This window comes from Aulonocara sp. 'chitande type north' Nkhata Bay, linkage group LG2 (assembly GCF_057382095.1).
Source record: "Aulonocara sp. 'chitande type north' Nkhata Bay isolate Kocher_YH1m ecotype deep benthic linkage group LG2, A_spYH_male_GT1.1, whole genome shotgun sequence".
Classification (NCBI taxonomy): Eukaryota; Metazoa; Chordata; class Actinopteri; order Cichliformes; family Cichlidae; genus Aulonocara; species Aulonocara sp. 'chitande type north' Nkhata Bay.
Genome location: NC_141345.1, coordinates 4730421 through 4747873, shown reverse-complemented (window position 1 = coordinate 4747873; position 17453 = coordinate 4730421). Strand labels below are relative to the sequence as shown.

At 41.5% G+C, this 17453-nt stretch overlaps 2 protein-coding genes across 3 annotated transcripts; both read left to right on the top strand.

The window, feature by feature from the left end:
• Positions 1–1298: 1298 nt before the first annotated feature.
• LOC147337304 (seipin-like) lies at positions 1299–9539 on the top strand. Of its 2 annotated transcripts, XM_086303536.1 has the most exons (10): positions 1301–2810; positions 3764–4019; positions 4096–4174; positions 4469–4612; positions 4723–4758; positions 5309–5443; positions 5594–5691; positions 7065–7188; positions 7298–7358; positions 7456–9539. In XM_086303536.1, exons 2-10 carry the CDS (start codon positions 3769–3771, stop codon positions 7599–7601), a joined length of 1074 nt encoding a protein of 357 aa, XP_086159662.1. In that variant the 5' UTR covers positions 1301–2810; positions 3764–3768; the 3' UTR covers positions 7602–9539. The 2 variants fall into 2 exon arrangements, with proteins under 2 accessions (XP_086159671.1, XP_086159662.1); XM_086303545.1 differs by lacking the exon at positions 4723–4758 and having other exon boundaries at positions 1299–2810.
• A 223-nt stretch (positions 9540–9762) lies between these two features.
• On the top strand, positions 9763–16043 carry LOC147337303 (inositol-trisphosphate 3-kinase A-like). The gene is made up of 8 exons (XM_086303524.1): positions 9763–9854; positions 10003–10916; positions 12114–12198; positions 12718–12931; positions 13484–13688; positions 13781–13882; positions 14963–15034; positions 15143–16043. The coding sequence occupies exons 2-8, from the start codon at positions 10050–10052 to the stop codon at positions 15389–15391; spliced, it is 1794 nt and encodes a 597-aa protein (XP_086159650.1). The 5' UTR covers positions 9763–9854; positions 10003–10049; the 3' UTR covers positions 15392–16043.
• The last annotated feature ends 1410 nt before the right edge of the window (positions 16044–17453 follow it).

Sequence of the window (17453 nt, the reverse complement as noted above, 5' to 3'; positions counted from 1 at the left end):
CTCCTCCCGGTGAAGCTCGATGTTTTCGCCCTTGAACTGTGAATCACACTCGCACCTCTAGATGTGAGATAGTTAGCCGTATCCTTTTTATTTATTTATTTATTTGGTGGGGGGTTAAACACCTGTCTTTGTAATTTTGATTTCTATTTGAAGTGAAATTAGCGGCCAACTCAATTGCTTCGATTTTAAAGGTTTATTTTTTTTTTTTAAAACACGTTCATTCCCAGGTTTCATTTAATATAAGTCTTTGTATTTTATTATGTACGTATATATACATATATTATATGTCTGCATAATATCATATATAACATAATAAAGTAATTATTACATAATTATTAACATAAATAAATACATTTTGAGTAGCACATAAGTAGCACATAACAAGTACTTACTCTTACTTAAGTAAGAGATCTCAGTGTTTCATTTCATTTATTTTTATATATATATATATATATATATATATATATATATATATATATATATATATATATATATATATATATATACATAAAACACCCAGCATGCCCCTGCGGGCGGTTTATCCTTCAAGCTCGGGTCCTCTACCAGAGGCCTGGGAGCTTGAGGGTCCTGCGCAGTATCTTAGCTGTTCCCAGGACTGCGCTCTTCTGGACAGAGATCTCCGATGTTGTTCCCGGGATCTGCTGGAGCCACTCGCCTAGCTTGGGAGTCACCGCACCTAGTGCTCCGATTACCACGGGGACCACCGTTACCTTCACCCTCCACATCCTCTCGAGCTCTTCTCTGAGCCCTTGGTATTTCTCCAGCTTCTCGTGTTCCTTCTTCCTGATATTGCTGTCATTCGGAACCGCTACATCGATCACTACGGCCGTCTTCTTCTGTTTGTCTACCACCACTATGTCCGGTTGGTTAGCCACCACCATTTTGTCCGTCTGTATCTGGAAGTCCCACAGGATCTTAGCTCGGTCATTCTCCACCACCCTTGGGGGCATCTCCCATTTTGACCTCGGGACTTCCAGGTTATACTCGGCACAGATGTTCCTGTACACTATGCCGGCCACTTGGTTATGGCGTTCCATGTATGCCTTGCCTGCTAGCATCTTGCACCCTGCTGTTATGTGCTGGATTGTCTCTGGGGCATCTTTACACAGCCTGCACCTGGGGTCTTGCCTGGTGTGATAGACCCCAGCCTCTATGGATCTTGTGCTCAGAGCTTGTTCTTGTGCTGCCATGATTAGTGCCTCTGTGCTGTCTTTCAGTCCAGCTTTGTCCAGCCACTGGTAGGATTTCTGGATATCAGCCACCTCCTCTATCTGCCGGTGGTACATACCGTGCAGGGGCCTGTCCTTCCATGATGGTTCCTCGTCTCCCTCCTCTTTCTTGGGTTTCTGCTGCCTGAGGTATTCACTGAGCACTCGGTCAGTTGGGGCCATCTTCCCAATGTATTCTTGGATGTACGTTGTCTCATCCTGGACTGTGGTGCTGACACTCACCAGTCCCCAGCCCCCTTCCTTCTGCTTAGCGTACAGCCTCAGGGTGCTGGACTTGGGGTGAAACCCTCCATCCATGGTCAGTCTGGTCTTGCAGTCTCGGCTGACTGTTCTGTCTACCAGTAGCTGGTGTTTTGCGCCTCTGGCATTCTTGCTAATTCCTTTCTGTGTCCCGCTCATGTATTGACCCATGTGCCTGTTCATCTTAGCCGATATGATGCCTGACAGGAGCTTCCATGTAGTACTGAGGCAGGTTATTGGTCGGTAGTTGGAGGGGACCGGTCCCTTCTTGGGGTCCTTGGGGATCAGGACCGTCCGACCTTTGGTTAGCCATTCCGGGTGTCCCCTGTTAACTAGCAGCTGGCTCATTTGTGCTGCCAGACGCTCGTGGAGTGCAGTCAGCTTCTTTAGCCAGTAGGCGTGAACCATGTTGTTCATATATATATATTAAAATAACAGACAAAAACAAGACAACACAAAACAGTGTTGAAATGAACTAACAGATAAATTGGAAGACAGGAGTGTAGCTCTCTGAACGTTCCTAACAGGAGAGGAACAAGATGTGAAATAAAACTAATACAAATACAAATAAAACTAATACAAACTGATAAGGAGGCTGTTGGAAACATGAATACTAACACATAACTGGATATCAGAGGCAAAGGAACAAAAGGGGGAACAAAGCATTAAAACAGAAAATAGACAGAGGATGATACAGATAGAAACACTGGGGAGACTATTATCACTACCAGTAATAATGCTATTAAAAAAGACATGAAGCAGAACACAAAACTGAAACAAAAAACCCCTGGGGACGATGGACCACGAGATAAAACAAAATAGATCAACAATAAATGATCAGTTCAGCAAACAGTTTGATATGATTATCAGTTTCTGCTGGACATAAAACCAATACACAGTTCAGAATATTAGACCTCATGCAGCATTAGATCATGAGTTAGCATTTGTTACGCTATGGATTCAAACACTGAATATGTGATATTGTAGGCATTATTTCAAGCACCATCACTAAATAATCTCACATGTCATAGTACACTTTGAAATGTCTCGCACATTCGGAGTATTTTGATGACGTGTGTCGCAGTGTTACTTCAGTCTTGCTCAGTTCTGAGAACTCTGCTACAGTTGGCAGCAGCATCTGTCTTAGTGTGGGATGGACTAAATCCTGTCCAATGTGAGTCCGAGAGCCACTAAGGAGAAGTTTCCTGGGGGAGTTTTGCTCATATTGCATAAAATCTGTGTCAAGCCTCCACTGAGGGGACTTCAGGGGAAGAAGAAGACGTTTCCCAGCTGCTCACAATTAGCCAGCGCAAGCAAGAGGTGAGTTTTTACAGCAGGACAGATAACTGTTGCAGGCATGTTGTATGGGATCCTACTTTTTTCTTGAATGCTTTATCAGGATTCACGTGAAGAGAAAGTCTCAACTCCCCTCTTCTTTTATGATTTACAGTGTTGTGTAAAATTCTTGAGCTACCCCTCATTTATATTTATCATCTATAAAAATGTCAAAAATAACAGTTCCATAGACATTTTTTTTTTTTTGCAACAACAAAGGGGTTTTCAAAGAGCTGTTAGCTAAAAGCCTGCCATATCTCATCATGGTGTGCAGTGTCTCCTTAAAAATTTGAGGAAACTGGACAAGTGGAGGACAAAAGAAGAAATGTCATTCCTAAAAAATAAAACTACAGTGGATCTGAGAGAAAAAGCCATTCTTAAGGAAGGGAAATATTGGGAACATGCTGAGGAATGCCAAATTACACAAGAACTGTGTGTACAGCCATCTGTAAATCACAGTGGAGGCTCTATCATGGTTTGGGCTGCATTTCAGTCAGTGGTTTTGGAGATCTTATCAAAACTGATGACATTATGAACACAGAAAAGTACCATCAGACTTTGATTCACTGCTGAATATTATCAGTCTGGCAGTTGACTGCTGACACAGTTTGAAGTCATCTGATATGAAAGAACTCTGCATGTGACTGTGATTGGACTCAGTGGTTTTGCAGATCTCGGTAACATGAATGTGAAGGCTTGTGCCGAAACATCATAACATCATCAGCCACACTGAGGGTCTGGGAGTGAATCAAATGCTCAGTGTGTCTGTATTTCAGGAAAATGTGAAGCAGATGACGTCTTAGATAACACTGAAACATTTTCAGACTCACAAATGTGGATCTTAACCTGCTTTAGCTGAGTCCATATGAGTCCTTATTTCCATAAAATAACCTTTATCGATGTGTTTTATTAACCTTCACTGCTTGTTTGGTTTTTAGATTTAATGGAGCGACAAAGCAACTTGCACTCACAAGATGATGCAGAACCATCAGTCCTTATTGGTTGGGCGCTGGTGAAGCTCCAGTACACTGTATTCGTTGCGATGTCACGGGCCCGGCAGAGACTCGTACAGCTCTCAATTGTGTTCTCATTTGTCTTCCTCCTCCTGTGGATCGCTACATTTCTGTACGGGACTTTCTACTACTCTTACATGCCCCAGGCGACTTTTTCTGCACCTGTGAACTACTACTACAGGTGTGTATGTCAAGTCCCATCCAGCTTCTGTTTTTGTGGTCCATTCTTTCTCATTTATTCATGTTTTAATCTCCAGGACAGACTGTGAATCTCCAGCTTCGTTTTTGTGCTCTTACCCTATGGCCAACATCTCTCTGATCAGAAATAAAAAACATGTAAGTTCATCAGTTTACTCCATGCAGGGGACTTATTAGGCTTTTCTTTAGAGGAAGAAAGTGGTCCTTAATGGGGAGCGGAGTGCGGAGGAACAAAAAAGGGCTTGTTTCAGACAGTAAATTAATTTTAAACAGTGAATCATGCAAAGCCTCACTAGTAGACTCTAAAAATAAAAATATATGGCTGGAAATAAGCATAATTGTTCCCCTATAGACATTCATTCATATTATATATATGTATATATTTATATGCATTCCAAGAATACTCATATGTTTTTTGTAATATATATCGAGGCGCTGACATTCGGCCAGCCCTATCGGATGTCTTTGCAGCTGGAGATGCCGGATTCCCCAACCAATCGGGAGCTGGGGATGTTTATGATTAAAACAACCTGTTTCTCTCAGGATGGAGAGCAAGTGGCCTCCTCTGCTCGCTCTGTAAGCTGCACTCATACTCACTCAGCACCAGCGCGTCTACATGCAATCAAATAGTGTACTTTTAACAGCTACTCCAGTGATTCACTGCTGCACTGCTGTGTGTTTCCCAGGGAAAACATCAGCTGTCTGCCTCCAGCTCTCGCTTTGTGAGTACAGTGCTGATGCATGCTAACCCTTTTAATCACACAGCCTGCTCAGAGCCAGATTAGAGCTGCTTATGGCAGGTCTTCCACTGTGTCAGGTCACCCCAGTGCTAAAGTTAATGAGATGACAGGACAGAGATGTGACATGATAGCTTAGAAATACAAGATGAATATGTGACATGGACTGTTTGATTCAGCACCGATACTCAAACTCTAAAGCATTTTTTTTTAAATTTAGCAGAAATAAATTATATGAGTTTTGTTTTAATTGTTTACACATCTCCATACTTTTTAGATGCATGTGTCTAATTTACAAAAACCCTGGTAAGTGAATCCACAACCACCACGAACAGCCTATTGGTTCATGGGTGTAGTATAAACTCATGAGCGTCTGAGCCTGCATCTGTAATCCTTTCTTTAAATTTCATCACTAAAGACCTTTTGCACCGACTTGCACATTTGTAACAAAAGAGCAAAATGAATTCATCCCAGAGTCTGGATAATAATATGTGCACTGTAAGTGAAAGATATTGTGCTGTGCTGTTGTGGTCAGAGCATACTGCGATACCGCTCAGACCTGCTGAGGACGCTGGGAACGCTGCTGTTCCTCCCGGCCTTTTTGACTGGAGCAGCCGAGCAGAAACAAGTGCTGGAGGTGGAGCTCTTCTCAGACTTCACAGACAACCCAGTGAGTCCTGCATATATAGATGTTAGATAAAAAGGGAGTAGGGAGCAATAAGCAGGACAGGGATACAGGGGAACACATGTTAATACGGAAACAGCAGGTCAATATTTAACTGACACCTAATTAACAAGCTTATTTTCCCTCTCTGTTCAGTATGCTCCCTCAGTCACGGCTGTCATCGAGATCATGTCCAGCAAGGTGCAGATATATTCATCTGACCTCTACATTCATGCTCATTTCACTGGCATAAGGTGAGAATTACCCACATAATGCACACATTTGCTTGAAAAAAGAAGAACGTGTTGTAACGTTTAAACCTCCTCCAGGCCCCTCTGTGTACTCAGATTGCAGGGTTCTCTTCACAGTCTAAAGCTATTTGATGACTGTGATGTATCCAAACTATCATATGGAGCACAAATGATAAAATGTCACTATTTTAGAAAATTGCTTCGACCAGAAGGAATCATACCAGATTACCCTGGAACTGAAATGTAGGCAAAAAGGAGAGCTTTCATGTGCTGCGATTGGTTTCGACCAGAAATACTGCGTGGGAATAAAGTTTACCCAAAAGAAGTTTTCGATCCATTCATATGTACCTCGAGGGCTTCTTCCAGGAAAATGTTTGTAGTATGAAGGCAAAATTTTGAATGGCTCATTAAATACACGTTTGATTATTTATGGAATATAAATTTTTTATTTTTTTTCTGTGACCAACTGTCAGAATATGGCATTTTGTGAGATCTTCCTCAAAATCATGGGTTGGTTACTTGACAGAGATATAACAATGATAAGCCAAGGCACCAGTGGCTCTGCTTTCACTCGTGGTTTATGAGGAATGAAGCAGAACTTACATTCAGCTCAATAACGCCACAATAAATAGAATAGAAATATGATGTGGACGTGAAAGGGACACACGTTTCTCAGAAGTGGCTCTGAAAAACTTGAATTCAGGTAGCAGTGATCCTCATCTTTGTTAATCAGCTGCCAAACTCAATGACCCCAGGTCCCGACACTGTGTAGACTTTGGCCCAGTCTCAGTGACCACACTCAGAGACATGCAGACTTTGAGATGCATTACTGCTAAGTCTTTGAGGGGTGTCTCTGGCAGACAGTTTGAGTACTTTTTGTCATGGTTCTGGCTCAGGTTACCCAGAGTTTCTTGGACCTTTGAAGTTTTGAAGTTGTATTGATTTATTTCTTCTTTGTGATCCCCGGTTTGTTTGATGTTTATATTCACTTCATGTATTCTTGTATTTAGTTTTGTTCCTAGTTTCTAAGTAGCTTCATCATTTCACTCTTCGTTGTCCCTCATATTTATGTGTCTGCATTTTCCCCATGTAGTTATCTTATTTTGGGAGTTTGTGTTCCTTGTTTGTTGCTTTGAGTTGTTGCTTCCTATGTAGTTGCTGTCTTCCTCATTGTCCTTGTCAGAGCCTCAGTTCACTTCCCCCTAACATATCCCAGGTCCTGTGCTACATTTCCCTAGTATTTATTCCCAGTTTATGCTTCTGTAAAGAGACGTTTTTCTGTTGCTTTTTGTGTTTTGGTCTTTGTTTAGTCTGCACTACACATTCAGGACACTTTTTCCTGAGATTTATATAATATTTACCTGTTGCCTCACCAGATACTTGCTGTACTACTTCCCCATCATATCAGCCATTGTGGGCGTCTCCAGCAACTTCATCTTCCTCAGTTTCATCTTCATCTTCAGCTACATGAGGCTGCTGTTTCAAGTGAAACCACAGCGGGTGAGAAGAGAGACCCATGACTGCAAACAGACAGGGCTCTAAACTTGAATTATCAGATTTTTCCTTCCTGGTCATGCTTACCTGTCACTGAGTTCCTTGTTGCCTACAGTTCAGAATGAATTGGACAGAGGAGAACAACCAGCAAGGGGAGGAAAGAGCTGTCCCTGCAGGTACATTATTATTTATGTTCATGCATGTTTAAACTAACTGGATCAGTTCAAGAGTGTGATTTACTGTGTTTGACTGCTGGAACAAATTCTTTGACAGGCACTGCAGAAATGCTGGGTCCCTTCCATCAAAACCCCACAGACGTGAGACAGGAGGAACCACATTTTCACGTTGGAAATGGCACAGAGCAGCAAAACAGAGATACAATTGGTCAGGGAGAAATAAACGAAACAGAAGCAGCCTGAGGCAACTGATAAAGGAGGAGGAAAATGTGCAGAGAACAACCATGATAATGTGATGTAAAGATGAATATTTAAGGCCAATATCTGGTTGAAAATGATGAAGAAAATCAATTTTACATAAAAGCCGCAAAGAAACCCTGTCATTATGAGAAAAACATTTCTTGGGAATATGTTAGACTGAAAAAAATATATATGGTTTTATTTGTTTGAGTATTTATAGGCACCACAAATAAGTCACTTGCAAATGTCTTTATAGTCAAAACAAAAAGACATTTGCTCTGATATAAAATAAAACATAATTACAATGATCATAAATGTTGTAGTTGCTGGTTAACACTAATCATACAGACAAAGTCTGGAGACAAAGTAAGAGGGGTCGGGATGGTTTGGAGATGTGCAGAGGAGGAATAGTGGATATACTGGACAAAGATGGAGGTGCCAAGCAGGAAGAAAAGAGAAAGATCTAGGAGGAGGTTTATGGATGTAGTGAATGGGTGCATGCAGAGGGATAGTTTGAGGTGGAGGCAGATGACGCCCTGAGGCAACCTCCAAAGGTAGAAACTGAACGTGGCTGAAAGAAGAAAAAGAAGTTACCTACACAGCTGTGTAGGTAACTTCCCATGCCACTGAAACACACTTCTGTGTTTCAGTGGAATATTAATCCAAGATTTCTATGTTAATTTACACTTAGATAAAATCTTTTCCAAATACATCAGCTGAAAGCTGCTTTTGGTTTTGGGAGGGGTTTTAAATACAAGTAATTCATTTAGCTGGTTGACTGCATGAAGCATTACCATTAAAAAAAACAACCTTTTTTTTCAAACTGAGCATTCTTGTTCTAAGAAATGAGGACTATTTAATGCGAAAATCAAAATCAGTGATGCTTTTATACACTGGTGTTTGCTACTCCTTTCACATAACAGCCTGAACTGGCTCTAACCAGAATCGAAACAATGTGGGGAAACTCCAGCGGACAACTGAGTATGAAGACAAATACGTTTAAAACAGAACATCCACACATAAAACAGCAGAAACATCAGCAGCACGAAGCTGGGGGCCAGAAATGGCCCAAGACAGACTCAAACCCCAGCTCCTGCAGTAGCCTTTCAGAATATTGGTTGTCTGCTCAACACAGTGAGCCAAACGGTTACCCCACTGCAAGTTTTTTAAGCAATAGTTGCAAAAAAAAAAAAAAGCCACACCGTGTCTCCTTAGCTTGGGACAATTACATCCATCAACACGCACTTATTGGAAAGTTTATTGGTTACACTTTGCTAGTTCCAGATTGGATCTCTTTTCAGAGCTGCCTTAATCCAACGAGATATCGTACACATCCTTCTGAGATTTTGTGCTTTATTGACATGCTAGCATCACACAGTTGTAAATCTCCCGCTCCAGCACATCCCAAATATACTTAATTGGATTGAGGTTTAGTCACTGTGGAGGCCATTTGAGTACAGTGAATTCATTGTTATGTCCAAGAAACTATTTTAAGATTATGTGATCTTTGTGATACGGCGCGCTATCCTGCTGGAAGCAATGATCAGAAGATGGGTATACTATGGTCACAAATGGGTCAATATGGTCAGCAACAATGCTCTATAGGGTGTGGCATTTTAAGCAAGTCTGAAGCAGAAATTACCAGTGTGTGAACTTCAGCAGGTTATGTTGACCATCCCTTACCATGCATAAATGCACTGAGTTGTTGCTATGTGATTGGCTGATTAGATAATTGTGAAAATGAGCAGTTGAGGCTTTCCTAACAAAGTAGTCAATGGGTTTATTTCAAAGTAATATGTACTTATAACAATATACATGAAATCTATTCTACATAATAACTGTCTAGAATTTCTGTTTTCATTAAGCTGTGAAATGTTGGACTGTGGAGCTGTTTCTTTTGTTGTATGATGAAAAGAAATTCTGAAAAACAACAAAGCAAAATGTGCATCTTTTTCTTATTACACAAATAACACTTTTTTTGCATTTATTCACTCGAATGCTGTATAACTATTTAAGTAAAACACTGTAAAACACATTCATTATTGGAGGGAGGACACCGTATTCCTGGATGTCCTCTTGCCAGTGGCACTCTTGGCCAAATTCCAGCAGCTGTCCCTGAATAAAGCTCTGGAAACTTAACAGCGTCACTGCATGCAAAATTTGGCACCAGCAGAGAGAATGAGAACGGGATGTGGCTCACTGACAGGCACACAGCTTTGTGTAACTGAAAACTTGCAGGTGGAGGACACGGGTTAGGTAAGTTAGATACACGTGAGCATTTAATGCTGCTTCTTCTTTTTTTTCAATTTCTGTCATTTTAAAAAAATGTTGTCGTTCTAGTGATTTTTAGACTCTTTGAATGCTTTTCCTCAAACGTGTTCAAAACTGTGCATCTGTTGTAAAGATTTTGCTGTTGTACAAGCACATGTTGGGCTCACATCCGACACAAAGATGGACACTACAGATGACAACCACACAGAGGGGATAAAGATGGAGATAGAGAATCAGCAAATTGTAGAGAATGACTGCTTTTCCACCTTATCGGATAAAACGCATCAACATCTGTTGATCAGTGAAAGACCGTCGAGCAGCTGCAGGGTGGTCAGATTAAGATCCAGACCCAGTCTCCAGTCAACAAAAAGCTTCCCCCCTTATAGTCAGTGCATAGGTGGACTGGGAGAGGACGAGGATGATCAGCACAATTCAGACATGGCTTGCCAGTCAAATGCCACAAATGTGAAGGAAGACAAAACAGAAGAACTTCAAAGCACAGAACGAAACGAAGAGCTGACTACAAGATCTCCAAGGGACTGGTTAAAGGCAAAATGGAAACTTAGGAGGAAGGAGAGGTCGGGGGGAAGCTTTGAGGTCGACGCAGACAGCTGCGAGAGAGGAAGGTGGAGTGGGAAAAGAAGGGTGGAGGAGACTGAAAAAAAAGAGGAATTTAATGATGATGATGATGATGATGATGAAGGGTGTGCAAATGCTGAGGGAAAACACTGGAGAGGTAGAAACTCCAGCTTTGAGAAAGTGAGGAAAGAAGAGGAGGAAGACGAAGATGGGAGATCGACTATTTCAGCAGTAGAAGGAGATACAAAGAGCAGCAGGGAGACCCCAAAAAGGAATGATGAGGAGGAACTGCCAGGAGTGACAGAGGGGTCCACAACACAACAGTGGTCCTCCCCACATCCTATCCTCTCCAAGCTTCTGCACTCCTCCACCTCCTCCTCCTCTTCCCTCAACCTTTCCTCCGCAGAGAGCGACGAGGTCTTCAGTGAAGGAGAGGATGCTGGGTCAAAGAGGAAGACATTCAGGAAGGTGAGAATATCTGAGAACAACACATTATACACAGATGCAGCTTTAAAGTATGTTCTCATTTTTTGGGGGGAGGGGGGTCCTGGCTGATACACTAGCATTGGCTCATGTGTCTGGCTGCTCTGGTTTTCCATGGAAGTAAAGTAAAACCATGTTTCTCAACTGTTCTGTGCACCTGTGGTCCTACTGATTTGCATGGGCTTGAAAGAGGACTTTGACAAAGTCAGATTTGAATGGTGTTTGCATGCCTGGCTGCTGCTGCTGCTGCTGCAGATATGAGAGTAAAGAGCGAACAGAGGGAGGATGATAGGAAGCACGCTCTAAACACAGTGTGTTTGCATTGTCAGACACTGAATAGCAGACAGTCGGCTGTAGCAGGCCTACAAAACATTTTAAACCAGCATGGTAACGTTTAATATGGAAGCGTGTATGATTGGAAGAGCTTAAATATGATGTAATAGAGACATTTCCTCCAAACTGCAAGCCTGTCATTTTGTAACAGTGCACTACTGAACATGCTTGGCTCAGCTTCAGCTGCTTTTGGGTTTAGGTTTTTCATTGGCTACCTCTGTGTCTGTTAGAGACTGTTTTGTGTATATACAAAGTAGATCGTAACTGCTGAGGAATGTTCTGTTTGTTGGAGTACATTTTTCAGAGTTTGTTAAGGCCACGTGACTACATGGCTCCCCGAAGTGGGAAATCAAAGAATTTTATGTAGTCATTTTATGCTTTTGTCAAAAGAAATGTACAAATGAACCATTTCCAAATTACAGAGAATTAAAGTTCAACGTGCGTCCATAGCTATGATTTCACTGTGAATGTTTTGACATTTCACGGTAGCAAACGTGCGTAAAAACACACGTACTTGCCGCTTAAAACAAACCAGTTTCTGTTAATTTTATTAATGACATCTCTGTTTTTCCTACTGTGACAAAGCAAGTTTAGCCCTTCACACTAACAAACCGGCTTACCCTGCTTCTTTTTGCATGCATGCTGCTATTCCTGTTGTAGGTAAATTCGGCACTCCAAACTCCCTGCAGGTGTTTGTCTTTGTCCTTTACACATAGGTAACCTACCTATTAACAAAGAAATGGAAGGTATTCTCCACACCCTGAACTGGCCTTAGAGATAATAGTTGTTGGATAACTACTAGACAGGAATGCTCCTCTCACGTAACATGCTTTTCTTTTTATGCCTCAGTGCCGCTCCTGGAAAACCTTCCTGACCATGATGCACTGGTCTATGAGCCGGCAGAGCTCCTGGGTCCAGCTGGCTGGACATCAAGGCATGTGTGTTACAGTTTCTTCCACACAGACACGTGCAGGCTTTCAGAAATCAGCGTGAACACATTTCCAAATGATGCTAGCTATGATGCTGTCCAACACATTGATGTTTACATGATTGCAAAGCTTTCCAAGAGGACATTTTTGACTTGTAAATATGAACTGAAGTCACTATAGGATGTACTGTATGTCATCACCACTGCTTGCCGGCATTAACTCACATTGACTCATATGTAAATATCCATGTGACTGCACATTATGTCAGCTCTTCATGGACTTAGTCATTGTTTTAGTTTGTGTTTCAAAAGATTATTAGGACGTGGGCTAGTCATTGAACAGTGGATGGTTAAAACCAGGAGACAGTGAAGCTCAGTATTACCTTTACTGAGGTGTCAGTCTTGAAAAAGTTTACTATGCTGAACTTAGGCAGTACCCATCACTCTGCTTCCTTCACTTATTGCCTTATTGATTGTATGGGAACAATAATTTCATCTCTTCTTGATGTTTGCTGATGTCATCAGGTAACTTCCAGGTCAGTAAAGGAGGTGAGGTGCTGAAACTATACAGTGAAGTGGAAGCAAACTGCCTGGATTGCCTGATGAGAGACCCGCTGAGACCCTTTGTCCCACAGTATCATGGCTTGGTAACAAGAGGTGAGCTCTGCTATATCCGCCTGGAGGATCTGCTAAGTGGCCTGAAGAGGCCCGTCATCATGGACTGCAAGATGGGAGTCAGGTAAGGCGTCCCTCACAGGTGACTCATCAAGTCTTGATTGCAGAATATTAACATTCAGCTACGTGAAGGGCTTAGTGAGTTTTCTAGGAGAGAAAATGTCAAGATTTCAGATTTTATGAATAATACGCTACACTGGTTTTAATGTATAGAAAGGGTATTTGGGAATAAATTGTTTATATCATGTTCTTGCTATGATGACTAACTCATGGAAGGTTATTTTTATATCGAATCCCGAAAAAATGACAAAACATTAAAACGTGAACATCCAGTTTGTACCTGGTCCTGAGCTTATAGTCATTAAGAGCGACGGATACGGGAACTGTCGTTTTGAATGGTTCAGATACGTCTTTGTGTCCACAAGGAATGAATTGAGTCTTACCTTATGAGACCTCAGCATCTAAACACCACACTTTCTGCTCAGGGCCAGGAATTAAACCTCCCCTTGAATTTCACTCACTGTGGTATATCACACCATTATTTCCAGTCTGATATTGGTGTTTTTGTTTGAATGACCCCTTTGTCAAAACTAAATATCTACATTTTCTTTGCTAGAACCTACCAAGAGGATGAATTAGTCAAAGCTCGTGTCAAAGCTCCTCTGCGAAGCGATATGTACCAGAAGATGGTGAAAATGGACCCTTCTGCTCCGTCAGCAGAGGAACATGCACAGAAGGGAGTCACCAAATGGCGCTACCTTCAGTGGAGGGATTCAATCAGTTCTACGTCCACGCTGGGCTTCAGGATAGAGGGCATTATGGTAGGAGTGAAGGCCAGGGAAGGAACTGCACTGTTTATGTTTATTAAAAGTATCCATCTGATAAAGTATCTGTTTCTGTCTCTGTGAGTCAGATGGAGGATGGTAGCATCCAGCGAGACTTCAGGAAGATTCAGACTTTAGCTCAGGTCACTGAGGCACTGCTTTACTTCACCAGGAGCCAGCTGCACACTCTGGTCAGTTCTGCTAACATGTAAAACTTTTCCTTTAGAAAACGCACTGGAATCATGTCATAGTAAGAAAAAAATTGTTTGATAACAGAAAACAGAACTGGCAACTTCAAAACTGATAATGAATGCAATCCTTAATGAGCAAGCAAGTGGAAAAAGTGAGGATAAAGAAACCCTAAGTGGAGCTAAACCTGGTGAGGACTTACATCTGCTGTGACCTGTCATGGTCGTAGGGAAAAGTGTAGAGAAGTGCAAAGTTCTTGCAGTGTATACCTAAAGACACTTACCAGACCAAACTATTTTGAAAGAATAATCCAACACCAACCACTTTACAAAATGATCAGAAAATGTAAAATTACTTTTGGATTTTCTGCTCATTCACATCTCTCATTCTTAATTTTTGGAGAAAGCAGACCTGCATTTTCTGGCAGAGCTGTGACCATATTAAAAGCATCGTCTTTCTTTTACAAATAAGAGTGAAAAAGTGTCATCGTGACTTGTCGAATGTGGGCCCAAATGCAGGCAGGAATGAGCTAAAAATGATCCGTTTATTAAAGATGTTGGCAGATAATCCACAAAAGGAAAAAAACCCCCACAAAGTCCAAAATATAACTGAAAATACACAAACATAAAACTTGGAAAACACACGAGGACAAGGAGACAGAAACAATTGTCACACAGGGGTATTTGGGGCAGCGAGGAGACCCAGCTGAACTAGGACTCTAATAAAAAGTCAAAACGCAAAATAAGTAAACTTGAAAATCTCGTAAACAGGCACACAAAGTTACTCAAGCAAAATGAGAAACAACTCAAACCTAAAGCATACTTAAACCCAAAATGAAACTAAAACTCTAAAAACTCAGAACCGTGAAGAGACCCAGGGATAGTGACACTGAGTGCAGCCTACAGCCCAATTGGCTGCACATACACTGACCTGGTTATCTGAAAGCTTTGGCCATGTCTAAGATGAGCATCCACTGTTGTAACACTGAAAACAAGGAAAAGCATAATAGATCCCATTTGTTTTAGTTATCATAGCTTCACCATTTTCTGTTGCTAAACATTTCCACCCATGTGTGTTCTCAGAGAGCGTACCACTCCAGACTCCTGGCCCTGAGTGACGCACTAAAGAATTCGCCATTTTTCAGAACTCATGAGGTTAGTCTACATGTAGAGATGAATCTTGTTCAATTGTACGATAAATAAAAAACACATGAATTCATCATAGCCACTCTTACAATACCTTTATGTTTTTTAATCGATCAGGTGATTGGCAGCTCGCTTCTCTTTGTCCACGACCACAGCAAGGCCAGTGTATGGATGATAGACTTCGGAAAGACGACGCCTCTGCCTGACTCGCAGGAGCTCCGACACAACGTCCCGTGGTCTGAGGGTAGCAGGGAGGACGGCTACCTCATCGGTCTGTCCTCTCTCGTCGCATCTTTAGCCCAGGCCATCAGTGTGGCCTCCTGGCAGCAGGAGGAGAGCTGTGAGGAGGAGCAAATAAGCCTGTGAATGTGCATTTTTGACAGTCGTTACACAATTGTAAGTGGATGAGATGGACAAATCGACTGGTGTTACATCGGAATGGTTTCATTCACTGGAAGAGACTTGATTTGTTAATGGAGATTGTGTCTTCAGGGGCTAAGGAGGAGGAAAAAGGGACTTCAGTGTACTGAAAATCCATAGATATGTGGTTGTGCATCCGGTATGTACATACTCTGACAGTTAAAACTACTATGTTACAAAGACCTTTTTGTTTTCTCATTTGCAAAAGATGGACAATCCAAGGAACATCTACAGATCAGGGGCTTGCCCAGTGAAGAGGCATGGGTTGGGAATGACTCTGCTGGAGATCTGTTTACAAATGCTCCTGTCTTGTTTGTTTTAATGTGGTTGGTCTGCATAACCTAAAACAGCTTACCTTTGTTGCAACATAAGCTCATTTAAGGTATCTCATAATGCGCACATCGACTGAACAGCCTCGTGCTCTATCTTTTTTTTAAGACAGTATGTGTAAAAAACATGGGTTAAGTACAGATTAAGCTATACCAATGAAGAAAACACAGCCACAATGTTTGTATTGTATTATTATATTGTTTGTATTTAGATTACTTACACATGATGCAGCTGAAATGTTTTTCACAGTTTTATAGGCTATAAATAACCTCACATATATATATATATAAAATTAAAATAAGAATGCTTCTTTCTGTTGGGTTTTTATATATCCATGTCACTATTATCATCATCTTATATAAAATGATCAATGAGTTGCAGACATCCAAGTGATATGCAAAAAAGTAGATAAATAAATAAAATGCTAAATGGCAGTGAGAGTTTAACAGCTGAAATCTCAGGGCAGTCAAATCCATTCGATCATTGCAAAAAGCAGGTTGAGTGAAATATTTCAGTGAGCTGGATTGGTGCAGCCAAAAAGCATATATGTCACGGTTCAAGGTTCTTTATTTGTCACATACATAGTTATACAAGTATAACACACAGTGAAATGTAACCTGACACACTCCTCGACGTGTGCAAAAATGGGGGGGGGGTAGAGGATGAACATTATATATATATATAGTATATACATTGGGTAATGTGCAGTAGTGAATGTGCAGAATGTACATATATGTATTACACTGCATGAGGCAGTGGTGAAGTGTTCAGCTGAAGTGACGGATGAGTTTAAGGTGGGGAAGGACCGGCTCTGAGCCCCTTCTTATTTGATGTGGTGATGGGCAGGTGGACTGATGAGGTCAGGCAGGAGTCCACAGAGACTCCTGCCTGACCTCTTACACATTATGATCTGAAGTGAGAGAAGGAGGCAGGCTGAAGAGAGCATGGAGAGGTGAAAACACATCTAAAAGTGAAGCTGCAAGGAACAGAGGTGGTGAAGGTGGATGTTTAAATATCTTGGGTCAACCATCCAAAGCAACAGATGGGGCACAAGAGAGGAGAGAGTCCAGGCAGCGTGGAGTGAGTGGAGAAGAGTATCAGGGGTGATTTGTGACAGAAAGAGAACAGTGAGAGTGAAAAGGAAGGTTTACAAGATGGGAGTGAGACACTAGCACTGACAAAAATACAGGAGGTGCAGCTAGAGGTGGCAGAGCTGAAGGATGGACAGGATTAGAAATGAGCACATCAGAGAGACAAAGTTATAGAGGCAGGGCTGACATGGTTTGGACATGTGCAGAGGAGGGATAGTGGAAAAAAATAGGAGGAAAATATTAATGGAGGAGGGTTGGTGTGACAGATGAGGATGCAAAGGGTTGAGTGAGATGGAGACAGATTTCCACAGTGGGAATCCCTAAAGGGAGCAGCCGAAAGAAGAAGACTGAAAGATATGATTTGTGCAAATCTGAAGTATTGTTAACATAATGCTGAGTGTTTAATTTAAAGTAAGGCAAATAATAATAACTGAAAAGTAAGCAGTAAAACAATTACAATTATTAACCCTGTGAGGTCTAACACATCATCGGTGATCTGAACTCTAGGCTATAACAATATGTTTTTGTTTCTCACTGACATTGAGAAACAGAGGATAACAAAATAATCAGACTAACTTTACTTGTTA

Coding starts and splice junctions, on each gene's coding strand:
- LOC147337304 (XM_086303536.1), top strand. CDS start 3,769: ATGGAGCGACAAAGCAACTTGCACTCACAAGATGATGCAGAACCATCA. Junction 4,613..4,722: donor TGGCCTCCTCTGCTCGCTCT/GTAAGCTGCACT, acceptor TGTGTTTCCCAG/GGAAAACATCAGCTGTCTGC. Junction 4,759..5,308: donor CTGCCTCCAGCTCTCGCTTT/GTGAGTACAGTG, acceptor TGTTGTGGTCAG/AGCATACTGCGATACCGCTC.
- LOC147337303 (XM_086303524.1), top strand. CDS start 10,050: ATGGACACTACAGATGACAACCACACAGAGGGGATAAAGATGGAGATA. Junction 12,932..13,483: donor GACTGCAAGATGGGAGTCAG/GTAAGGCGTCCC, acceptor TTTCTTTGCTAG/AACCTACCAAGAGGATGAAT. Junction 13,689..13,780: donor TCAGGATAGAGGGCATTATG/GTAGGAGTGAAG, acceptor TCTGTGAGTCAG/ATGGAGGATGGTAGCATCCA.